Raw genomic sequence first — 26510 nt, 5'->3', positions numbered from 1 at the left:
TCACGTCCTTTTCTATATTTTCTTAAACGCAAACAAGTAATGCAAGTGACATAGCTTGCGTAAATGTAAGCCTATGTAAATATTGTAAGCCTACAAATATTGACCTCCATTTGTGGACTGTCTTTTGAGTAAGAGGGTTCATGTAGAGTAACGTCTCTTACGGTCTATAGCAAGTTGTAGATACCACAAAATTATAAACGTGGATTGGACATACCACTTGCATAGTTAGGTTTTTTGCACTCTGAGCTTCAGCATGTCTACAGTAAATGAATGTCATGCATACCTGGAGGCAGCAGAGAGCCATACGAGTGTAATTAAAGAACCCACATTCAGGACAGGGTTACTATGGCAAAATGTAATATCAGTTGACTCTGGAAAAATATTTACATTGATATCTAAATTAACAGGGCTTCACATCATTCTTTACAATGAACCATTTCACATTAGCCCACTCTGAATGAACAGAAATTTCACTTCAAGAGTGATCAGCCTGCAATATTCATACTAGCCAAGCAATCCAGAGTCCAAATAGTATTAGTCTGATCTTCCTTTCAAGAAAAGTGTGTCAGAGTATAAATGAGTTTGATTTTTGTTTAATTACATAGCATTTCAATCAAACAGATCTCACAAGAAAAAGCCTCTTACCACTGGCAAGCATTTAAGGCCCAACATGAGTGTCTACAAGTATATTCATATAGTATATAAATAAATTCAGAATATCTACAAGAATTAAAAAAGTCAGGCAAGAGAGGGATGCACTCCTACCTTGAAGAGCAGGTAAGGTTGAGCATATAAAAGAGCCTGAAATACTACCTGCCTATAATATTAACATAAAATATGTCTGAATGCTTTACTATAGTTTTCCATTGCTGCATTTATAATATTGCAAAGACATTCCACTCAAACAGGAAGATACCTTTAAAAATAAAAATAAAATAGAGGTAAATGGCATGAGAAGGAGAAGAAATAGAATGTCATTTTTTGGTATTGTGACAGTTAAGGCAGTGGTGTAATGATTTGTTTGTATACATATGCAAGGCACCAGATAAATTGACAGACTTCATGTCTCAAACAGAACTGAAGGCATGAACTTAACAGTTCTAAAACAGTCAATGCCAACACCCAACAGATATGAAGGCAGGAGGTATGCACATAAATTCCTAAATGATAAAATAATGTGTAATCAGAGAGGCCAACTACAACATGTGTAATCAGAGACTACATATGACTGTGGTATGGTCCCATCCCATGTAGTGTCATTGTCATCTACACCTAAAAACTCACAGTTCACCTGTTTAAAGTGGTTTGCCAAGCTTATCAAAACTGTGTCATATAGATCAGTCTTGGAATCACAACTCATCCAATCAGAAGAAAATATAGTAGCAGTACTTGTCCTCCATTACTACATATACATAAAAAACACACAGAGGTGGAAATATTGCTGTTTTCTCTACAGGAAAAAATATTCATGGTGAATGACCAATGTTTAGTGGTAATCTTAAGTGAAAAACCGAACATGCCAGTGTTCATGTGCTTAGATACAACATACTCAAAGAAATCCACCTCCAAGGAAGTTAAGTAGAACATCGTCCTTCAGACAATGGAGAAAATTGAAAAAGAAAAAAAAAAAAAAAAAAAAAAAAAAAATCGCTTTAAGATTGTGTTCAGTGATTGTCATACTTTCCTGATTTGCTCCCTGTGCCTTTTGCCCACGCAATTCATTCTTTGGGAAAGACATGTGATCCATTATCAGGGAGGTCACCAACCCTGAGAAGGTAGATCTACAGGAGTGGTGACCACTGCATTATCAAATGTTTGTATTGTGTATCATTATCTTTAAAAATATTAGAACACATGCTAAAACTAATATAGAAGGAGACCACAGTCTTTATCAGTGTTGATTTTTGAGTGAACAGAGTCAGAAGTCAGCTGTGTTGATCAGTCCTTATACCAGGCTGCCAGGCCAGGATACCACAGTGAGTGTGACTTTATTCTTCTGCAGCTTCAGCATGGGAATCAGTGAAGAGTTGTTCATGCCCACTGTTGTGGCTCCATTCACAGCCACAATTTCATCACCGCACCTGCAGAGAGGCAGAGAAAATGCTCAATAAGTGTGGCATTTTTTTTTCCAGAGAGACTTCCTTATATGGTGGTAATGCAGGATTTGTTAAAAGAATATGAGCATTTCTAATCTCAAACATTAACATGTCAGCATAGTGGAATCAATGATTCATGAGATGGCAATGAAGACAGAAGGTTACTTGAGACGTCCATCAAAGTGGGCAGGAGTTCCAGGCACTATGGTTTTGATGAAGAAAGGCTGCTGGCCACGGCTCTCTTCATATCCGCCAACTATACTAAAGCCCCAGCTCTCATTGTTGGTCTTCAACAGCACAATGTCACGACACCAGTGCATGTGGCTTGTGAAGAAACGAAAAGGGTTAAATTAGACTACAGCTCATCAGTCTAAATGTGTTCTATAAGGTCACTGTTGTTCGAAAGCCTTGACTCTTGAAACAACTTTACAGGAGAAGAAAAACATTCTTAATATGGTAGCACTTTTTTGGATAGCCTACTGTAAACATAATGTAGATTATTATCATCTTGCATTTAACTTGCATTCTAATTATCTGTTACATTTACTTTAATTTTCCCTAATACCAACTTTAAACTCAATCCCAAAATTGAACCTGACCCTCACCCTTGTCTAACCCTGATACTAATACTATTACTAACCCTGCCACTGAGTCTATCCAAATATATTGAGACCCTTACTAGCATTTTCCAGCTAGCATTTTGAGACCAACTAGCATTTTCAAATATGATTATAAAAATATAAAACAACAAAAATTTATAAGACAATCATGACAGGCAGGTAAAAGACAGAGTAACATAACCAGCAAGATCCAAATACCACCAAAAACCAACCATGAAGGAAAACTATTAGTTGACAGCATAATATTGTACTGCACTTATGTATTATAATTATATACAGTTTTGTGTAAATGTTTTAAGTACCTGAGAAAATTCTATATATGATTTATCCAGGCATGCATTTACTTTGGTAGGATATTTACCACATTTACATTTATTTGCATCTCTTCCAGCCATTTTCTAGTTTGTTAAATAAGTAAAAATGCACTCAATGTTGAGATTAACGCTTTTAAATAATATGCTTGGCTGCATAAGACTTTGGCACAGTGCCTTATATAAAATAACATACAGCATTCACCCACCTGGGCAGACCCAACCAGCGGGTCCACAGAGGGGACCAGTTAATGTCGTCCTCTCTGGGGTTCTCTAGTGTGTCCATTTCCTCTTTATTGGCAGCATCTCCATCCTCCTCTTCCTCCTCTGTGATAGTCCGGATAACGCGTAGCGTCACGGCACTATGAGCTGCCTGGGTCTTCAGTGAAGACACTGCCTCGTTATAGGTCAGATGGGTCAGGTCAACGCCATTGATACTTAACAACACATCACCTGAGCAAGCAGAGCCAATGATCACCTGTGAGCACTCACAACCTGAAATGTATCTGTAATTACGGCTACTAAGACCAGTACACTGAGATTCTGGGGTTCAAACCTGGTTTGATGGTGCCATCTCTGTGCAGGCAGCCCACAGGTTGTACGCTGGTGATGTACACTGGCAAGCGGCTGCGGCAGTCCCTCCCCCCTGCAATTGTGATGCCAAGTGATTGGCGCGGTTCCTTCTTTAGACTCACAGTTTTCTCTTGGCTGGAGAATCCACCAGGAGGATCCTAAACATAAACAAAGTATGTTGTACTAAGATTAGAATACATCCATCCATCCATTTTCTAAACCGCTTCTCCGTCAGGGTCACCGGGGGTGCTGGAGCCTATCCCAGCAGTCTTCGGGCGGAAGGCAGGATACACCCTGGACAGGTCGCCAGTCCATCGCAGATTAGAATACATTTCAAAGGAATATAAAAATGTAATTACAATAATATTTCTTAAATCAATGATTATCAGTTGCTGGGAACACATCGGTGTCACTGCTGGGCCTGTCACAATCATGACATTTCAGCTGACAATTAACTGTAATACACATAACTGTGATTAACAGTGTCTTTTTATGCTCTATTGTAGTACAGGCCTACAGTCACCAAATTGGCTGATAAACTATACTGATTATTAGCTGTTGATACTTAGCTTAATAGTTTGAGGTCAAAAAACAAACAACACTTAGCACTGCCTTCTAAACATCTTATAGCCCCAGTCAGAAGTTAGAACTTGTGTTGTTTTTGTAAAACCCATGACATGCATCAATAAGTGTGTGTCTGCTTTCTTTTCATTACATGTATTTGATTCAACACGAGTAAAAGTGCACCCCATTCACATTTTATTTTAAATGTAAATAACACATGATAATGATGGAAGCTACAAGTGCAAAATAACGGTGGTCAGCTTAGATAAGTGGGGTCAGCAAATTAGATAGTAACCATAACAGGCCGAGTCCTTGCTAGGTTGAAAGAAGTTTGCCACTCAAAAACCATACAGCCAGTCAAGAACTGATCAATGAGCAAAGCCTAGGTAGGAGCAAGGGTTTCCAATAAAGTGGCCAATGAGTGCATGTTAAAACTACTTCACTCTTGTGCGATAGGAGAAAAGTGAAAACACAAAAAATGTGCCCGACTCCTGTGGTGAAAGCATTTGTAAAAACAAACGCACCCTGTTTCAGATCCTGCTGCAAACAGAGCGCAGTGATAATGTGAAGAGCCTGACACTCTGCCATCGTAACTCAGAGCTAGTGGCAAAAGCCACAGCTTCCACTATCTTCTTCCAGTGCCTCTAGAAGGGGTGGGGAGGTCTCTTCCTTCTCAGCAGGGGAGCGCTCCCTCCCAGCAAGAGTAAAGGCTTCATCTCCCCAGGCGAAAGCTAACTGTCACCAGCTTTGATCCCTGGCCACAAACAAACACTGCAGCAGCAGAGGTAGAGAGAGAGAGAGAGGTAGAGAGAGAGGTAGAGAGAGAGGTAGAGAGAGAGGTAGAGAGAGAGAGAGAGAGAGAGAGAGAGAGAGAGAGAGAGAGAGAGAGAGAGAGAGAGAGAGAGAGAGAGAGAGAGAGAGAGAGGCACCCTAGGCCTTTTGATCAAGAGAGAGGTCCAGAGATAGAGCCAGGACAGACTGCTTTAATCTCACCCTGACCAGATTGCATCTGCTGCCTCTGGCTTTCACCTCCTAGAGTCAGCGAGGAAGTGACACGGAAGCAGGGTGTGATGGATGGCGGTGTGAAGAGCGGTTTCACAGAAATGGAAGAGCAACACGCACAAACTGCCACATGGCAGCAGTGGAGCTTAAAGGAAAATTCAGTGTTTTTCTTTCTGCCACATCTGTACAGTACAGTTTATTACCACAGACAGCCAGTCATCTCCCTAGAAATGTGCTGAACTCTGTGGTTATAATCTTAGAAAAGGACAGAAAACCTGTTGCCTCCAAACTAGCTTTTTCAAATTTTATGTATTAATGTTTGAAATAGAACACAGATTCAAACCTACAACTACACTCTAATAATAGTGGTCTAAGTCTGTTTCCACACCTAGTTTGCTTGCTAAAGTCTGCACCATATTTTTCATTTATTTGTTTCACAGCTAGAATGGCTAAAATGCTCCAAATTACACATGTGGGTGTTCATTGATAGGATAGAAATTTTGCAGGCATTCAAGTGCTCTGATACCTTTACATTTGAACCAAAAACGATATCACAATCAAAGCAATTGCAATAAGTCTTACGTGAGATCTGATTATCTGATATGATTAGTTTGTCAATTTGAATAGATCAGATCGCTGATACGATACGTTCTGCAAACCATGTTCCAAAATCATGCATTGCGTATGTTACTTATTGCTCATCTGCCATTAGCATCTGCTCATGCTGCAAAAATGATAGGCATATGCTTCTGCTTCTGCTCAAAGAAGCAGAAGTCAGGCTCTGATACTGAATTCCTACATATGGTAGGGACCATCATAAAGGTGTGCTCCCACTGAACCAGTGTACACTGACCAAAACCCACAGTTTTCGCCCAACCATGGTTCAGTTGTTTTGCGTGAAAGTTCCCTGTGAGTCAAATATGAGAGAGTAATACAGTCACTGCTTTCTATTTTATAATTTACACTCATCACACATACAATATAGATGCAGCAGACACTGATTGGGTTGTACAACTAATATCCCTTTAAATAGAAACCTCCCAGAAGACCAGAGCTTGGTTTCTCGCCCTCAAGTTGGAGCAATGGTGACAAAGCTAAACAGGCACTGCTGCACGCAGTACAATAATGAAAGACATGTGAGTTCTTTACCTTCATGAATGTGGAATGCCGTCTGAAGTACTGAGTGTCAGGAACTCTTCTGGCTCCTCTGCTCTGCATATCGCCTCCCTCCTCAGTGTCCAGCTGCCTCATCACTACAAAGTTCACACGTACTTCACTTGCCTGGTCATATGCAACAAAATAAAACAACAACAAAGCACATGGGTTACTTAAGCATACATTGCAAACTCTTGTTAACTACTGATGGAGAAACAAAAGATCTTGAAGAACTATGATGCACCAAAATGGAATTTTTGGGGTGATAAATATAACCAATATATAACATTCCATCGTGGCCATTATCAATACATATCACCACTAATTAACCTTTTTTACAATGTTTTTGCAAATTACAATGAACATAAGATTTAGCTTAAAACTCTAACAAGGCATTGCTGATTTATTTTACGTAGCCATGCCAGGTAAACATTAAGCTGCAAATGTAAGTGAAACTGTAAACATAAATAGAGGTTAATTCCTGAAAGTCATATTGTATGGTTAAATATTTGTTTTATACTAAAATTAATATTAACACTGAAGAAAACTATTTAATTTAAATTGTATGAGTAAAACAACCCACATCAACCTAATGATTGGTGAGGATACTGCTTATGTAAGCACTACGTAAGATCAAGTCTGCCCAGTTTATTTTTAAAGTTTACATTGATCTGGAAGGTTATTCACAGAATAACTTGCCCACTTGAGCAAGATTATCCTAATAAAAAAAGAAAACACATATTTAGACTCACTGGGGCTTTACAATCTCAGGCCTACTATATTCTAAGGTTTACTATCCAGTATTTACATGCAAAACAATGCAAATTGGTTTAGGAGTGAGGAGTGGAAGTCTGCCAACAGGTCCTGGCCATTTAAGGGATTATTTTTGTGTGTATTTTGTATTTAAGTGCTACAGGCAGCAAACTGAATACATACACCTACATATAAGAAAGCCTATAGCTAGAAAGCCCCCGGAAAATATAGTAGTGTTTTCAACTCAGTCTCAGTTTGTAGTAAGAACTCACTATCGCTCCTTTCCGCTTAGTCTTCTCATTACCTGTATGATCTGAGCGGCACTCTCTGGCGTGCCATGTCTCAAGTCATGTCCGTTGATGGCCAGCACTTTGTCATTGTTGCGCAGTTTACCATCCTTGGAGGCCAGCCCTCCTGCTAGCAGGTCCAAGATAAAGACCCCTGGCTCTTCAGATTTGCGAATGAGTTTGATCCCGAGGGGCTCTGAGCGATCGCGTTTCACCAGGGTCACCTGGATGACTGTGCCTGAGATGTGGAGGTTATGAGCCGGGTGTCCTGGAGGAGAGGCAGAAGAGTGTGTGTGGTGTTCAGGCCGTGGTTTGAAGCCCTTCTCTTGCATGACTGTAAGCCTAAGGACACTACAAGGCCGCCGCAGCACTGCGATGGCGTGACCATGAAGAACAGAGGTCAAGCTGACATCATTTGCCTGAAAAGAAACATCACATTATATATATGATTAGTTTAAAGCCGTTTGCCATGAAAATGCCAAATATACCAGATCAGCCAAAACATGCTTGGTGTCCAAATTTTGCTTTTTAATTTTAGTACCAGAGCTTCTAGGCTAACAAACATGTTTTTATGTTTATTTGAATTATGAATATGACTTTATTCTAATGTATATTGTGATAAACTCACTGCTGAGGTAAATTGTTTAAAAATTTGCTTAGATGCCTAAAACTTTCGCACAGTACTATATGTATTTGTGATTCGATTAAATGGCATGTATAAACTATATTAACACATTTCAGCTAAAATTGGAACATTATTATCAACATAACTTCCCACTTTCTGTTACTATTTTTACTTAAAATTCTGGGAGGCTGGAGCACAGGGGTATAAAAAACATGACTACGCAGGTATGCAGTACTACACAGGTAGCACAGTAATACCTAAGGCTTACTTACTGTAAGAGTGTTGCATGCTGAATAACAATACAGCTATGAAAATGAGGAGCAGAATCTCTACCTTAGGTCATCACCTGACACTTGCAAGTATTCATGCATCAGTTGAGTTTGTAGGTGGGTCAGGGGAGTCACTGGTGAGTACAGCGTCTAACTGATGCACTTCATGTATATGGTTCAAACATATATGGTTGAGACTCAAGTGTGGAGAAAGCATAGTACTCAAGAACACTTGCTTAGCTTCTTTACCTGCCTTACCCTACAGTACATCTGTTTGTGAATTCCTTTAGCCCCGTTTCTGGCCATCTTTTGTGGAATTAAATTAAATTGGGCTAAAGAAAGAAGTCATTCCAGTTATCCAAAATGATGGATTTTCTTTTAGCTACACAAAAAAAGTTTTTACATTACACTGCACAACCTGAATTAAGACATGAATGCAGTTTGAACAGATTTCTGGGCATGTAGTTATAGGTTTGGGTGATGATTGACTTCTAGCATTTGTTACGTTAGCCTAGTGGCTCCAGTTCTAAATTAAAGAAGCAAAATTTGGACACTAAATGTGTCTTGGTTGATCAACTGTATTTGGCGAAAGTGGAAAATCATGTAAATTTACTTTAAGCCTGACTTACACCTCAGGCAGACCTTTACATGCACAAAGCCCAAGCATAACATAATCTAAGGGCGTAACTTGGCGTAATTCCAAATTCTTTTTTTTTTCCACATTGATTTATTTGTGTAAAGCAGTCTAATAGCAAGGCTGTTTTTCAAAGCCTGCGTAATGCTGTAGTATTAACTCATATGTCAACTTCTCTGCCATACTCAGTCAGTACCTAGCAGGCTGAATCTTGTCCCAAGTGGAGGCAGTGTTGCAATATGATCTACAACTCTGGGAAATGTTTTTTTGTGCTATCTATGTCCATTACCTCCATTTTCTAACCAGAAAGACAACATTATGAGGGCATCTTAGACAATGCTCCGACTTATGCTTATGTATCGCAAAGTAAGCACTCATGTGCAAGGCTTTGAAAAGCCTTACTTGAAAATCAATGCACTGATGAGCCAAGAGGGGAAACAAGAGACAGTGTTTCAAGAAATGAGAAATCTAATATTCAGTGCCTTCAACAGATCTCTTTACAGACTCCCACAAAAGTCAAATAGCTCCACTTGGGTTACAGCTTATCCTCAGGCAGCCTGTTGGACAGGCGAGAACTAAAGGCCTTCATTCATTCTGTCTGGGATTCTGAGCTGAATGTAGAGAGTGTCATGTTGGTTCAGTTTTCTCTGGTACTGCATTCCAACACTAACAGGGGTAGAAATCCTAGGAGAGCTCCAAACTGTGGTTAGGAGGGCACAACATAGCAGAGCAAAAATACATTTCAGCCAAATGAAGACTTTAACCTTAATTGCCAAGAAGAGCAAGTCAAAACACAGGCTATAATTAATGATTAACCTACATCCAGCACATTACACAGGCCAAAACTGCTCTGTTAAGTAACATACAAGTTCAAAGGTTAAAACATAGTGCCCAAGGGATACACTCAATCTTAAATCTAAATGAATAAAACCTTTACAAACTTTCTTCAACTGACATTGTCTCTAAATCTAATCAATACAATGTAGAATGAGGAATAACCCAGCAATGTTGAGACAGAAGCAGACTACAGTAAGCCAATGCTATTTGACACTCAATATGAGTCACTGAGTAACTAAATTCACAATAGGTTACTAAGAACTGCAAAGTCCTACATGATATGAAGGCTTTTCAAAAAAACTTGAAGAATATTTGCCCAGATGAATTTCTGAATACACCCATTTATCCCAACATTCAACAGCATAATACAACTAGAGTCCTCAACTTAATTTACTTGAAAAAGACAAAACAAAGACAGTTGAAGACATCCACTACCAGTTAAATCACACAACTACTCACAGAAAGTCTTCACTCATTTTTAGCCAAGTAAGTTTCTCTTTTTCTCAGCAAAAGCATTATTTCAGATTTTTACAAGTAGCTTATTTACACTTTGTCAATGTTGCTTTTACATTGCTTTATGTTCACACTACACACTCGTCAATTTTTCAAAGAGCTTAGTGAGGAGTCAATGAGAATACTTTATAAAAAATAAGCCCCAATTTACAAGGAGTGTTTCAGCATGGATTGCATTTTGACTAGGACACAATACAAGGCAACCAATCAGAACAGAGCTCATTTACATGTGCCAGTCTTAAAGGCACAGCAATAAAACAGTCCATTTAATTCTAAAAGATAAAAACAGGTTGGAAAACGGTCATGTGAAAATAAATGACTATTTTTGGTACATAAAACGGATGTGTACACTGACAACAGATGAGGGGAGGGAAGAGCTGATATTAGTAAGGCTTGCACAGTGTGATAAAATCTGCAGTGAACTGAGCCTGATGTCTTCTAAACACATACTGACTATATGATGAGCTTTAATGCATCTCACCTCTAGAATGTGGTCTCCTGGGGCCAGCTTGGCATCACGAGCAGCAACAGAGTCACGCACAAGCTCCTGTATGACAATGTTACCCAAGGGTGTGTCCTTCCCTCCCACTATGCGCAAACCCAAATCTTCCTCTGGCTCATCCCGAAACAGCTCCACAACATTTGCCTCGGCCACAAGGCTGGACCTGAGGGGGACTTCTAGAAGAGAGGAGACCAAATATTATATTTAGCACACCTTCAGCTAAAATCTTTCAAATGAAGGCTGATGCAGAGTCTAATGACTTGCTATGATCTTGCACTCAACCAGCTGGACTGATGACTGATGAGTTTTTCCATTTACAGTATCCAAATAGTCAGTCAAAAACAGACAAGCAGGGTGTCATAATCTCTAAGATAATAAGACAGTTGCCAGGTGACTCCATTATGATTAAGTATGTGGCCATAAATACAGATGGCAGATATCCTCACAAAATTCCATGACTATTCGCAGACACGGATAATCCAGTGAATTTCAAGGTGTAGACACATCCACAGAAAGTAGACAATGATAATGTGATGACTGCTGCCTATAATTGCACAGCCTAAAGCAGTATGATATCAGTGAGATTTCCCCAGTCTCCATCACATAAGAAATGGCCTCATCAAAGGCATCAACTGTTTTGCTTTCCAGCCAAGAGTCAACACAGCTGCAAATCCATTTCCTCTGCTTTACACCAGCTTCTCCTGGAAAATCTTCACACCTTTTCCTCTAAACTGACACAAGGTGGTAAGCCGTGTCAGACCACATTTTTTTAAATTCCTGAAGCACAAGTGACCCGCACAATGAGCAAAATAATGAATACTGAAGATATTTGCTTCTGTATAATATAAGAACTTGGTCAAGAGTTTTTGGCAAGGGATGCCTTAGAACAACACAAAATAATGTAAAGGTTCTACACTAACTGAAGTAAAACCAAAATGAAACTGCTCTTTGCTTTTACCTTTTTACTTCATGTCCCTGGTCATTTTAAGCACATGATCAGGGATCAGGAGCAGAGCAAAGTTCAATAGCAAATGCTAATACATTTATGGTAATGGCCAAATTACTTCAAGTTTTGGAAAATCCATTTTTCACAAAATTTCAAAACCTATGTCAGTACCAGTGACTTCCTGTACCTCACACTCATTTCTGCCTTAAGTCGCAGGCAGTTTTGGCTATAATCTAAAAGAAGGTATGAAAAATATATATATTGTTCAGAAATCTATAGTAAAAGGAAATTAGAAAATAAGACAATCATACCCAGCTCTCAGGAAAGAATAAATGAGCCTAATATTGAGCTTGGCTGCTAGGGATATGTCCCTTGAAGTGATCTGAAATCAAAACTGACCCTTTTTCCCCCAAACCTTTTTAGCTCGATTCATCATGCCACACCATATAAAACAGGAAATTCCTGTAATGACTTTTGCTTGCCTCTATAATATCTTCTGAGTTTTGATTACATCACTGTGCACCATATTAACCAATATTACTACTTTTCACTTGGATATACACCACTATACGGAAGGAACGATGTCCAAATAATACTTATTTTAAGAACTTACTCTCAGAACCATATATCCAATCCAATAAATATCCAAGCCTTTGAGAATGCTTTTTTAAATGTAAAAAGGCTACTAATTTCAGGCAACCTAGGTAAAACCTGTTTGAAACGTCTTGTCATTTCTCAGTAAAGTACAATTCTTGTATCTTTTCTTTGGAAAGAAGTGATGCTTTACCATCCTCTCCCTCTTCGAAGGCGGGGTTGACTAGGCCGGGCTCTGGAGGTCCACAGGGATTAACTGTGCGTGTGAGGGCTGGATTAGATTTGGTGTCAGACTCTCCCTCTGTCTTATTTCCTTTCAGCTCATTCCAGCAGGGCCTCTTCCTCCTCTCGGCCTCCTCCCGGAGCCGCCTGAATGCAGGGCATCTGGAAAGGAGGGAGTGATGGAAAAACAACACCAAAAAAAGACAAGAGGAGGGAAAAGAGAGTAAGAGTGAGAAAGAGAAAATGAAGAGAGAGAGAGAGAGAGAGAGAGAGAGAGAGAGAGAGAGAGAGAGAGAGAGAGAGAGAGAGAGAGAGAGAGAGAGAGAGAGAGAGAGAGAGAGCGGGGGGGAAACAGTTAGCAGGCACGCTTCATTAGCCTACTCAGTGGTCTGCTGTTAATTAACTTACAAGACATTCATTATAGGATGGCAGCTGAAGTAACTAAAAATAACCCACAGTAATTCTGCCTGGCGCTTCGTATCTGAGAGTCAGCTTAAAAAAAAAAAAATCAAATCAATGCTTGCTATCAGTTGAGAAGAGCTACATGCTAACTTGCTAGCACATGTCAGCATTTGTTTAAACAGGCCTTGCCTCTCTGGAGGGTGAGATGTGAGAAAGGCTTGCTTGGGCTTAGCAAGCCCATAGTGTCAGTGTGAGGGGATGAGGACAGGGGAGCTATGCAGATGAGGACGGCTATTCTGCTGCATTGCAGGGAGGCCGAGGCGACAGGTCAATCCAGAGCAGAATCAGGTCTGACCGAGTCAACACCCTCCTCCTCCTCCCCCTCTGAACACTCCCTGCTTGCTGTGTGTTTACACTGAGTCTCTTCAGCCCACGTGAATTACCAGCCAAACAACCTTTAGACCTCGGCATTACATCACAAGTGATAGTTCAAACGATAAGCAGAAAGTGAGAGAGATGAACACTGGGGCACAACAAGGTGGCTCAAACTGCCTCCACTGATAATCCACATGTAGTGCATGTGATCTTAAAAATAGTATGTCATACTTGGATCAAAGGTTTGCTACTATGACACTTTTACACTGCATTTTTTCTGAACGTTTGAGTGCAATGACCTTCTCTACCCTGTTGTAATGGTAAGAAACAACGCAAACTCTAAAACAAACGTGGTCATTCATTAGTTTTGCTCACATACCAATGCAAGAAGTGTAGTCTGCAATAAAAGACACTCTGCAGACATGTGACAGTGGTCAGCCATGTGCCTTCTAATTAATTCAATTATCTAAAAGTCATACAGTTATAACAAAAGTCAAGCCCTCCCCTCCAATTTGTCATTTGTTATATTCACTATTCATTAATCCAGCTAAGCTTAGTCAAATCTCTCTGTTCCCACCAGGCTCGGATAAGCTGCATTCCAGAGATGCCTGAAATGCGTTTTCTGATCAATGTTTCTCTGTGAAATAAAATATACATGCAAAGTCTTTTCTTTCTCTTTGTACACTGTAATAACAGTATATGTCGCTGTGTGCGTGAGATCACAAAAATTTCAGGTGGTGACATACTTTATGTATAAATTCTAAAGGTGCAAGGACACAATACATATCAGAAATTAAAATTGAAACTGTGTATCAAAATTTACGACAGTATTACCGATACAGCCCTCATTCTCTTCTGAGGGTGTCTCATATTTAACCTTTCATGGAAACCATACTCAATGACCAAACTAATATATAAAAAAATTGAGAATGTTAAATTTTGACCTCAAGTTATTAATTTTGTGTATCATTATATACTTAAATAATGCTTTTTCTCTCTCTTACCAAATGATCTCCTCTGCTTCAAAAGGCCAGAACTGTTTGCATTTAATTCTATTCCTACATTTATAGCAATGGAAAAAAATGTATATATATACACTTTTAATAAACTTTGACTCCATTTCTATAGACTCAACCAATATTACTGCAAACACAAAGAGCTTTTGCGACACTGTTAACTGTGCTGTATTGCTCATTTAGATGACACTGCCAAAAATAAAAGGTAATTTTAAATAGTTATGAAGAGAAGAGAAGCACTTGTCCTTGACTTATTACACTAAACAACAAATCAATGTGAGTGGCTTCTAGACTTGGAGCAAGACAGGTGACTGAATCAGGACAGAGAAACAAGAATGAGATTTAATTCCATATAGCTTGAGTGAAATGAGTACTGCTAATGCTCACCTGAGTACACACCTGTAATATGCATACAAATAATGCTAATGCATGCATACTACATACCTTACTGTTACTGAAGATTCCAACTTCCATTACAGTATTACATTTCTGTACATATGGTTGCAAGTATTTCTCAAACGGAATTCAGATTCATGTACTATATATATTGAGGAAGAAAACTATTTTGACTTTGCTCTCAGCCAGAATGTTAATCCATTAGCAGTATAACCTGCTACTGCTTTCAAAGGCTGAAACTGGTAGACCGACTTCAAATTAACATTACACACTCAAGAAACTTTTATCTGAGTACAGTATGGCCTTCACACTGACCTGTTGTGCAGGTGAGGCTGCAACTCGCAGCGCTGCATGCTCTGCTGGCACTCGCTGTAGAAAGGGCACAATACGGTCAGTTTGTCTAGGAGGTTGCGGACCAGCAAGCTGGAGGGGCGACACTGCTGCAGCTGAAGCCGCTGCCGGTCCACAGGACAGAAGTCCTGGTCTCGCAGGAAGCTGCTGAGGCATTGCAAGCAGTACGTGTGGCCACACGGTGTGTCCATGGGCTGCAGTAGGGGCTGCAGGCAAATGTGGCACACCAGCTCATCGTCCACCTCTTCTTGGTAATCGTACAAATGGCTGTCCTGGCCTTCGTGCCCCTGACCACACTCCTTACACATCCGCGCCCATGTCAGGCCAGCCGCTGGTGCCAGTCCCTTCTGCTCCGTCATGGTCGCAGACTTGCTGTGTGCTGGAGATGACTGTGTTTGCCTTTGCTTGGCCTTCTTCACTCTCTATCCAATCTTCATTAGACGTAAACGCTGTCAAGACGAGATATTTTCAGCGCAGAGAAGGAAGAGACGTGCTCTCTCTGTGTCTCCTCATTTCACATTTGTGCTGGAAAAGAGAACAAAGAAAAAAACTGAGGCTGGTGGGGTGCATTCTTTTTTTGGCTCATGCTGGGCTGGCTGGACAGGAAATGACACAAATCCACTTAACAGCAACAATATGGGGAGAGAGCTGCAGCTGTATCCTCTGCACAAGTTTCCTCTACAGCACGGCTCTCAGCTTGGCCGAGTGTCACCACTCACTTCATTAAAAAGGTTAAGCTCCATGAAATGATTTGCGAACAACAGTCAAAACTCACCTAATGGGAAGGAGCAAAGGCAAAGCATTAAGTGAAAACGAGAACGGAGAGTGAACTGCGCAAAAATTCCAGCCATGTCACTAATAAGCCCCTCGTGCCCAATCAGCAGTAGGCTACTTTCCTCTGCGTACGTCCTAGTCACTACTAATTCCACCCGCACTGAAAAAAGACTGTACAGAAAAACTACCCCAAACATGCACTATTATCATGTACAGAGAAAACTTCAAGTTTTTTTCCTGAAATTTCTAGATAGCTAAACAAACAATTATAGATAGGGACATTATAGATATTAGTCTAACATATACTTTTTTTAATCCATTCATGGCAGAAAGGTGTTGTAAGACAAAAGAGCCCCCAAACAAACCCCCCCCCCCCCAGATTTACCACTATTTTAGTGAATTGCCCTTTAGGAATCTAAGGTAAAAGACTTTACAAGTCTATATTGGAGAACTAAACATACCTCAATAAAAATGACAGTTTAACAAAAATAAGTAGGGTATTTGATGAAAGGAAATCTCGTTTATTTTACAAAGAATAATCCCAGTTACATATAACATTTACTGCTTACAAAGCAACATAAAGCAATACAGAGGGTATCAAGCAAACCTCAAAAGTCCCTATTTGAAAATGAGAGTCTCCATGACAAATTCCTCAAAACCTGCTCCTTCATCTTTAAAAACAAACAGCATATGCACAGTAAACAAACAAATCTCCTTCGAGGTAGTAAATGTCATTTATCTCTCCCACCCACCTCAGATGCTGACAGCGGTGATGGTAGACTCCCAGCAGCCTCTGCATGCAAAAGAGAAATTCAAACTCAACAGCTGTGCTAGCTGCCTTCAGTCTGACTGAAACTAAACTCCTTCATCTCCTCCGGCATGTGTGCATGTGCATTTGTATGCGTGTGTATGTAGGCACACAAGGACACACAGCCAGAGAGAACCGTGTGACTGGCTACAGGAGAGCTCAGTGGAGTGGAGAGAGGTGTTCAGTGTCTGGCTGTACAGACTCAAGAGGAGGGGTTGAGGCAGCAGTGTGTGTGTGTGTGTGTGTGTGTGTGTGTGTGTACACAGAGGAAGGGAGAAAGGAGAGTTTATGTGCTGATGGCGCACAAGTGCAGGCAGAGCATTCCAAGAGGCCGTCACCACCACTGACCAATTACACTGCTTTCTGGGAGTGTGTCGGTGTGTCAGCGGCAGAGGGAGATATGTAAATACGCTGTCTGAGGTCAAGCAGGATGGTCTTTTCTCTGTCAGTGTCCGTTTTGTTTTCTCGGACACCTATAATGCAACAGATGAGGTATATGAAAACTATAAACCACACAACGGTACCAGCAGAAATAGTTCTCGCATACAAGTCTGATAAAATAGAGGTTGATTTGTTTAAAAAGTTCAAGATATGTAAGACATATATGCAGCACTGTAAAATGGTCAAATGGTTCTTCCCTAAACCAGTTTAATATGGTTCTATAAAGAACATTTAGTTTTGAGTCGGAGATCCCTTTTCGCTGAGAGCGTAGGGGTGCACCAATATGTGTGGGCCGATGCTTCTCACCAGTATTTTTCTTTTACTGATATCCAATTGCCAATACCAGTGACAACACACAAACATTTATAAATTGTAGAAATGGGGACTAATAGTATTACAGTAAAATAAATAAAATGCAGATATTTTAGCACAGTAGTCCAGCATATAAGCATATAAACATACATACATATACTAATTTGTAATATCTCGATTAGAAAAATACAAGTTTTGATTTAGGAATTCTCAGTGCACTCCATTACATTTCTTGAAGTCCATCAGCAGCACATCTGATTTAATTTAATGATGGACTGAATAGCTGAAACAAATATTAAGTGTAGTACTGGGCTTCCTTGACTTGAGGTTTGTAAGTGGTTAAGCTAACACACTGAAACATAAATAAAGTATTTTTCTTAATTTGTCTTTGTTCTATGTTTGTATTTATTCTATGGTTCACTGTCCAGATAAGTGGCTTTACATATAATTTTCTTAGTTGTCTATTCCTTTGCATAGTACTGCATATCATGAATGCCTTATCATATGTCTGTTTTTGAACACATTTGAAAATTATAGCTGCCCTTACAGAATATTTAATGAAAAATGACAAAAAAGGTTTGAAATTAGAAAGAAACGATCTTGAGAACATTCTCCTTCTACTATAAAGTTACCATGTCAGCTTTATTAAGATGATATATACTACTAAAGAAAGAAAGAAAGATAAAAAAATGGTTTATATTCTCTACACTAAAAGCACAGCATGTGTTGCTGGTGTATTTGCCTGTCTAAGCAGTGACCCTAGTTATGATCGATGGGACTGTACAGGCTCTTGGGAACATCTAACAAAAAGGAGATGGTGTTGAGAGCTGCACCAGCAACCTCTTTCTACAAATGCTGCATTTTATGATACAGTGGCTCTCAAGGATACACACTGGTCATGCCTAGCATTCACAATTCAAATGCTTATCAATAAGGACGAATGTTAGTATCGACACCTTAGTACTGGTTAAGTATGGTGTCTATTTTGGATGCAAACTGCAAGAAGTCTACAAAGAAATCATGCAAATTATAATGACCTGACGATAACAACGACATACTCTGCCTTGTGCTGAAAATAAAATTGCAATCTTGGTATGTTTGTTTAAAATAAATGTCTTATATTTCATGTTTTGTCTGGTTAGCTTCATTTAATTTGTAAATATACATCTATACCTACCATTAAGGCCTGTAAAACATAAATAAAAACAGAATATGATTATTTGCAAATCCTTTTCAACCTATATTCAATTTAATACACTACAAAAGACAAAATATTTAAATGTTCAAACAGATAAACTTTATTGTTTTTTGTAAATATTCGCTCATTTTGAATTTGATGCCTGTAACACGTTCCAAAGAAGTTGGGACAGGGGCATGTTTACCGCTGTCTTACATCACCTTTCCTGTTAACAACACTCAGTAAGTGTTTGGGAACTGAGGACACTAATTGTTGAAGCTTTGTAGGTGGAATTCTTTCCCATTCTTGCTTGATGTACAACTTCAGTTGCTCAACAGTCCGGGGTCTCCGTTGCCGTATTTTGTGCTTCATAATGCTCCACACATTTTCAATGGGAGACAGGTCTGGACCTCAGGCAGGCCAGTCTAGTACCCGCACTCTTTTGTAACACACTGTTGTAACACGTGCAGAATGTGGCTTGGCATTGTCTTGCTGAAATAAGCAGGACGTCCCTGAAAAAGATGCTGCTTGGATGGCAGCATATGTTGCTCCAAAACCTGTATGTACCTTTCAGCATTAATGGCGCCTTCACAGATGTGCAAGTTACCTATGCCATGGGCACTAACACACCCCCAGACCATCAGAGATGCTGGCTTTTGAACTTTGCGCTGATAACAATCTGGACAGTCCTTTTCCTCTTTGGCCTGGAGGACACGACGTCCATGATTTCCAAAAACAATTTGAAATGTGGACTCATCAGACCACAGGACACTTTCCCACTTTGTGTCAGTCCATCTCGGATGTGCTCGGGCCCAGAGAAGCCGGTGGCGTTTCTGGGTGTTGTTGATATGTGGCTTTCGCTTTGCATGGCAGAGTTTTAACTTGCACTTGTAGATGGAGCGGCGAACTGTGTTCACTGACAGTGGTTTTCTGAAGTGTTCCTGAGCCCATGTGGGAATATCCGTTACAGAATGATGTCGGTTTTTAATGCAGTGCCACCTGAGGGACCGAAGGTCACGGGCATTCAGTGTTGGTTTTCTGCCTTGCCACTTACTTGCAGAGATTTCTCCAGATCCTCTGAATCTTTTGATGATATTATGGACTGTAGATGATGAAATCCCTAAATGTCTTGCAATTACATGTTGAGAAACGTTGTTCTTAAACTGTTGGACTATTTGCTCACACAGTTGTTCACAAAGTGGTGAACCTCGCATTAAATTATGATTTAATTTGAAACAGGTGATGACGACAAGAGTTGATTGTAATCAACATTTTGTATACAAACAACTTTTGTACCAAAGGAAAGGCCTAGTAATTTGGGAGCAAAGATGGGCCAAGTATCCCCAGTTTGGCAACAGAACAGATGCAACAGAAAATTAGTGAAATTTTTTAAAACAATGCATCTCACAAAAAAAAAAATTAGGGAGGAATTTGGACATTTCACCCTCTACTGAGCATAATAAAATTAAAAGATTCAAGGAATGTATGAGGAATGTGTGAAGGACAACAGCGCAGGCCTAAGCTGAATAACTGCCCTCCAGTTCCTCAGATAGCACTGCATGAAGAACCATCATTCATATATAAGTGCTATGACCACATGGGCTCAGGATTTCTTTGGCAAACCCTTGTCAAGTACTACAATACATAGTTACATCCACAAATGCCAGTTAAAGCTTTACTGTGCCAAAAGGAAATCTTATTTTAGCAGCATCCGGAATCATCATTGACTTCTCTGGGCTCGGAGAGATCTGCAATGGACCATCAAACAGTGGAAACGTGTATTGTGGTCAGATAAATCAGTATTTCTGGTGTTTTTGGAAGAAATGGACACCGTGTGGTCCAAAGAAACGACAAAAAGGACCATCCAAACTGTTACAAACAGCAAGACTGAAAGCCAGGGTCTGTCATGGTATGGGGTGGTGTCAGTGCCCTTGCACGTTTGTGAAGGCACCATTAATGCCAAAGTGTATAGAGATTTTAAAGAGCATATGCTGCCTTCAAGATGACATCTTTCCTAGGGACGCCCGTGCAAATTTCAACATGACAATGCAAAACCACATTCTATACACCTTACAAAGGCTGTGCAAGTGCAGGACTGACTTGCTTGCAGTCTTGACCTGTCTCCAACAGAGAATATGTGGTTCAAGACCCCAAAACTGCTGCACACCTTAACACTTATTTGCAGGAATAATGAGACAAAATCACATGTGAAGTGCTTCCATGTGTTATCTTCAGTCCTCAAAGAAATAAATCCCCTCAAATAACACAACACTGTCTTCAGTTTTAATTTAACATTCAATCCCAACTTTTTTAAGTATGACACACACAATAAATGTGTGTGTGTGTGTGTATGTGTGTGTGTGTGTATATACACATATACATACACACATACATACACACATACACATATATATACACACACCCACACCCACACACTCAATTTTTCAAATACACAATGGTTTCTTTGTTTATACATTTTCTGGCCTGGCAGAATCAATGAACATGGTCCATTCTCTAAATCAATAGGCAATGTAGAGTGGCTTGTAACTTTCCAATTTGAAGGGGAGGTGGTGTAGCATAATAATTCAACAACAGTGATGTCCACCGCCTATAGAGCAAACAGTAAATCAACGTTAATGAGAGTGCCCCATTCAAAATGCTCTCACCAATCCAAATGCCCTGAAAAACATGAATCACTCTCTCCACCACACCCTTACACAATGACTCCATGAGCAGTGGCACAGCAGCGTGGCTCAAACATATAGCACTGAGTTCATCAAGTGTGACTTGGCTCACAATACTTAAAGACAGTTTCACAACAAAAAAATGCAACAATGAGCTCACATCCATCCAGCTACTTGTTTCAACTAATTTAAAGAAATTACACTTATCATTATTTAGAGGTTATATATATATTCAACATCTGTCTTTATGATATGCTGATGTGAAGTATTTTAGAACTTTGTTTCCAACCGTGGTCCTAGAGGCCCACTGCCCTTCACACTTTCCCTGTTAGAGAAATACTATACTGACAATTCACTTAGTTTTGACCTAATTTATTACAATAACATTTATATCGCCATCACTACTGTAAACCTTCATCTGGTGCTGGTTATCACACCATACCAACAAGCTTAGCACAAATTTCACAGGTATCTTAAAGCCCTTGAAAAAGAGAGCAGTCTCCATTGCAACAGAACACTCAACCCCCGACAGGCTTTCAACCATCTTTTAGACCCACATGAAGTACCAAACACAGAATAAAGCAACCAATTCACAATAAGGCTAATGAGACAAGGGACTTTTTGACCCTCGCAGAACAATAACAAAATGCAGACAGCCTAATAACCTAATATCGGCACTTTATGAAAAAAACTGGTTTCGGTGTCTGTGGCCTCAAAAAGTATTCCACTGTGTAAGCAGAAAAATGGGCAGTTAACAAAAAAGTGCTCTGCTAGTGGAACAAGATCAACTTCTGTACCATGCAAAAACAAGTACAGGTGACTCTTATTCCAATCAATTGTGTGTGTGTGTGTGTATCAGACACTGCTCTCGGTTGATGATACCTATAGCTATATATTAATAATATCAAGACATATGACTTTTAGGAAACTTAAACTCAGATTTTGAAACGTATCAGTTCAATCTATTCGTTTTATATTTATCTTATATGGTTTTCGTGTTATTTTTTTATTTCATTTCTACTTTTTAAGGTCTAATTGAATGGGTGAACAACCAAAAGCCAATGCTTATATTTTAAAAAATTACAATAGTAATAAAAGTATCAACAAAACACTTCTAGTATTAACACTTTATATATGAATATATGGTAATGCACTTGTAATACTGTAGGTCGCAGATTAATGAACTTATGTTCACATGTATGATGAAAGTTGATAAGGGCCCCAAATTCTCAAAGCCACTGACCTTACACTTGAGTGAGGGGTCATAAATCATTTATCATTCAGCTTAAAGGACTCACAGCAGCTTCAAGAGTCACATTAGAGTAAAAAAAAAATCTTGAAAATTATACTAAAGAACTATTTCATTAGAGTAGTGAGCCGCATTGTTCGGTTAGCTTCATATTAGTCACCACAAAGTCGACAAGAACCTGATGACAGTGAACTTGGCAGCCGCTGACTAACGTAACTAAACCTCATCAGACGTATTTATTACCAAACTGAGCTACACATTCAAAAGCAGTACTTAATTAAAACTCTTTATACCTGTTGGTATTAAGAGAAAACGTGGTTTTGAGTGAGTAGCCAGCTACACAAAGCAACTAGCAAACATCGAAACCAACCTTACCTGAGAGGGCTTTCCGGAAGTGGCTAATACACAAAGAACTGGAGCGGTGAAGTGAAACGGTTCTTCTCTTCTCTAATCTTTTAGACGCTAGTCCAAAACCAAGTCAGTATCAAGATTATACAAGTCTCTCCGCCATGTTTGGGACGTCTTTTAGTCTCAGGTGGGTTTTTTTAATTCCGCTGGGGACGAAAGACTGTCAGTTTCGGTGAGCAAAGCCCACAAGGCGCTGACGTTGTTAAGGAAACGTGTGCAGGTAAGGACTGGAGAAGGGATGTTCGATTCAGTTCACAGAACCGATTCATTCGAGCTGTAATGAATCGAACAGTTAAATCAGGCAGTGATTCACAATTACGTACATGTACCTTACAGTGAGAATCAATTCAGAGTGAGTCTGATATGCTACTCACTGCAGCCAGTCTATGAATACAAAATCCCAAATATCATAACAGAAAGAAGGAGCTAGGTACAGCCTACATAAGAAAACATAACTAAATTAATTCATAGCCAGCTGTTATTGAGACTTTTTGTATAGTTGTTGAAAAATCTCTATACCAGTTTAGCTATTACAAGACATGTTGGTTCTTAGATTGAGCCGTGAACCCATATTCTGTGATGTGGGTTTTTCCACTTTTGTCAATTTGCATTTACAAAAAGTAGCTCACATTATCAATCAGTTCAGACTAAGAGCACCAATCTAAGATCAGGTCTCATCAGGTCATGGGATTTTATTCAGTATTCAGATAAAACACATAAGCTGATCTTAGATCAGTATTGTACTCATAGAAGTTTTATATGGATCAATGGTGTCATGTGACTTTTGACAAAAAAGCAAAAATGCAAAGACTGCTTACAAAATAATTATTGGCCTGCTTCTCAACCGAAACCAATCATCTCCACATGCCACTTCCTCCATCAAGTGAAAGAAAAAAAACATGACAAAATTCCTTCAACAGTTCTGCAATGAACAGCATGGCAGTAAACTGTTCAGACTTATTAGGTTGATTGTTACTGAGAGATATTTAATCTCTTTATTTAATATTTAATATTTATTTATCCTGATCATCTGCAAAGGCACTGCTGTTTTTATTTCTTTCCTGAAGCTGAAAATTTTTTGGATTAAACTAGGTGAAGCCTTACTCACAGCTCAGTGTCAAAACTATTCACAAGCAGATTCATACTGGCTCTAATATTTGCTAATACACATTTTAATCTTCTTCTTCTTCTTTCGGCTGCTCCCTTTAGGGGTCGCCTCAGCGGATCATCTGCCTCCATCTTGCCCTATCCATTGCCTCCTCTACTTTCACACCAACCATCTCCATGTCCACCTTCACTACATCCATAAACCTTCTCTGAGGTCTACCTCTTCTCCTCCTACCCGGCAGCTCCATCTCCAACATTCTTTGCCCAATATATCCACTATTCCTCCTCAACACATGACCAAACCATCTCAACCTGGCCTCTCTGACTTTATCTCCAAACTGCTCCACCTTCACTGTCCCTCTGATCTGCTCATTTCTAATCTTGTCCAGCCTTGCCAACGAAAATCTCGACCCACTCCATCCTGCCTGCACCCTCTTCTTCATCTCTTTTCTACACTGTCCATTGCTCTGGATGGTTGACCCAAGATATTTGAAGTCATCCACCTTTACGACCTCTACTCCTTGCATCTTCACCTTTCCACCTGCCTCCCTCTCATTCACACACATGTATTCCGTCTTATCTCTACTGACCTTCATACCTCTCCTCTCCAGTGCAAACCTCCACCTCTCCAGATTCTCTTCCACCTGCTCTCTACTCTCACCACAGATTACAATGTCATCTGCAAACATCATGGTCCATGGATCCTCCTGCCTGACCTCATCTGTCAACCTGTCCATCACCATTGCAAACAAGAAGGGGCTCAAAGCTGATCCCTGATGTAACCATACCTTCACCTTGAAACCATTTGTCACTCCAACTGCACACCTCACCACTGTCTCACCATCCTCATACATGTCCTGCACCACCCTAACATACTTTTCAGCTACACCTGACTTCCTCATACAGTACCACAGTTCCTGTCTTGGCACCCTATCATATGACTTCTCTAGATCCACAAAGACACAATGTAGCTCCTTCTGACCTTCACTGTACTTCTCTACCAAGACTCTCAATGCAAAAATTGCATCTGTGGTACTCTTTCTGGGCATGAAACCAAACTGCTGCTCACTGATCTGGACCTCTCGCCTTAGCCTTGCTTCAACAACTCTTTCCCATACCTTCACGGTGTGCCTCATCAACTTTATACCTCTGTAGTTACTGCAGCTCTGCACATCACCCTTGTTCTTAAAAATGGGGACCAATACACTGCTTCTCCACTCATCAGGCATCCTCTCACTCTCCAGGATTTTGTTAAACAACCTGGTTAAAAAGTCCACTGCCTTCTCTCCTAAACATCTCCATACCTCCACAAGTATGTCATCTGGACCAACTGCCTTTCGATTCTTCATCCTTTTTAAAGCTGCCCTCACTTCCACCTTACTAATTCTGTGCACTTCCTGATCCACTATCTCTCCCCCTGTTGTCCTCCTCTCTCTCTCGTTGTCCTCGTTCTTTAGTTCTTCAAAGTACTCCTTCCATCTACTCAACACTCTCTGTTCACTCACTATTCCCTCTCTATCCTTTATCAGCCTAACCTGCTGTACATCCTTTCCAGCTCTATCTCTCTATTTAGCCAAGCAATACAAGTCCTTTACTCCTTCTTTACTGTCCAGCCCCTCATACAGCTCATCATAGGCCTGAGCATTTGTCTTTGCCACCATTCTTTTCGCTATGTGACTAGCCTCACAGTACTCCTGCCTACTTCCTTCATCTCGCTGGTTATCCCACTTTCCTTAGCTGCCTTCTTCTTTGAATACTCTCCTGGACTTCCTCATTCCACCACCAACTTTCCTTGTCTTCTTTCCTCTGACCAGACGAAACACCCAACACATTCTTGCCAGTTTCTCTCACCACCTTAGATGTAGTTTCCCAGTCCTCAGGTAGCTCCTCACTGCCCCCAAGGGCCTGTTGCAATTTTTCCCTGAACTGCCTGTAACCATCATCCTCCTTCAGCTTCCACCATCTAATCTTTGGCTCTGTCTTCACTCTCTTCCTCTTCTTTGTTTCTAACCTCATTCTACAGTCAACCACCCTATGCTGCCTTGTTACACTTTCCCCTGGCACCACTTTACAATCTCCAATCTCCTTTAGGTGGCATCTCCTGCTAAGGATATAATCCACCTGTGTGCACCTCCCTCCACTCTTGTATGTCACCCTGTGTTCTTCCCTCTTCTGAAAATACGTGTTCACCACAGCCATTTCCATTCTCTTTGCAAAATCTGCAACCATCTGACCTTCCGCATTTCTGTCTTTCACACCATACATACCCAGCACCTCTTCATCCCCTCTGTTCCCTTCACCAACATGTCCACTGAAGTCTGCACCAATCACCAATCTCTCCTCTCTAGGGACACCATCTACCACTTCATCTATGTTACTCCAAAATTCCTCTTTGTCCTCTAACTGACAACCAACCTGTGGTGCATATGAACTGACCACATTCAAAATCACACCATCAACCTCCAACTTCAGGCTCATGATCTACATCCAGAACTCTTTTCCCAAGC

At 40.2% G+C, this 26510-nt stretch overlaps 1 protein-coding gene across 3 annotated transcripts; it reads right to left on the bottom strand.

Moving 5' to 3' along the window:
- Window positions 1-577: 577 nt before the first annotated feature.
- On the bottom strand, window positions 578-23110 carry lnx2b (ligand of numb-protein X 2b). 3 transcript variants are annotated; one of them, XM_017707146.2, is made up of 11 exons: window positions 22864-23110; window positions 16570-16610; window positions 15008-15568; window positions 12475-12665; window positions 10721-10917; window positions 7379-7780; window positions 6316-6447; window positions 3584-3758; window positions 3237-3480; window positions 2262-2420; window positions 578-2081 (listed from the first exon to the last, which is right to left on the bottom strand). In XM_017707146.2, the coding sequence occupies exons 3-11, from the start codon at window positions 15400-15402 to the stop codon at window positions 1946-1948; spliced, it is 2031 nt and encodes a 676-aa protein (XP_017562635.1). In that variant the 5' UTR covers window positions 15403-15568; window positions 16570-16610; window positions 22864-23110; the 3' UTR covers window positions 578-1945. The 3 variants fall into 3 exon arrangements, with proteins under 3 accessions (XP_017562635.1, XP_017562636.1, XP_017562637.1); XM_017707147.2 differs by lacking the exon at window positions 16570-16610; XM_017707148.2 differs by lacking the exon at window positions 22864-23110 and having other exon boundaries at window positions 10721-10914; window positions 16570-16820.
- Between the last annotated feature and the right edge of the window lie 3400 nt (window positions 23111-26510).

Source organism: Pygocentrus nattereri, chromosome 8, assembly GCF_015220715.1.
Source record: "Pygocentrus nattereri isolate fPygNat1 chromosome 8, fPygNat1.pri, whole genome shotgun sequence".
Taxonomy (NCBI): Eukaryota; Metazoa; Chordata; class Actinopteri; order Characiformes; family Serrasalmidae; genus Pygocentrus; species Pygocentrus nattereri.
The sequence above is the reverse complement of the archived record's forward strand: the minus strand, read 5'-3'. Positions and strand labels throughout refer to the sequence as shown.

Bases quoted from the DNA above. Each gene is read 5' to 3' on its own strand.
- lnx2b (XM_017707146.2), bottom strand. From the start codon at position 15,402: ATGACGGAGCAGAAGGGACTGGCACCAGCGGCTGGCCTGACATGGGCG. The intron at 10,918-12,474 runs GTAAAGCATCAC...CCTCTCTTCTAG, and splicing joins CTTCGAAGAGGGAGAGGATG to AAGTCCCCCTCAGGTCCAGC. The intron at 6,448-7,378 runs GTAATGAGAAGA...GCATATGACCAG, and splicing joins GTGCCGCTCAGATCATACAG to GCAAGTGAAGTACGTGTGAA.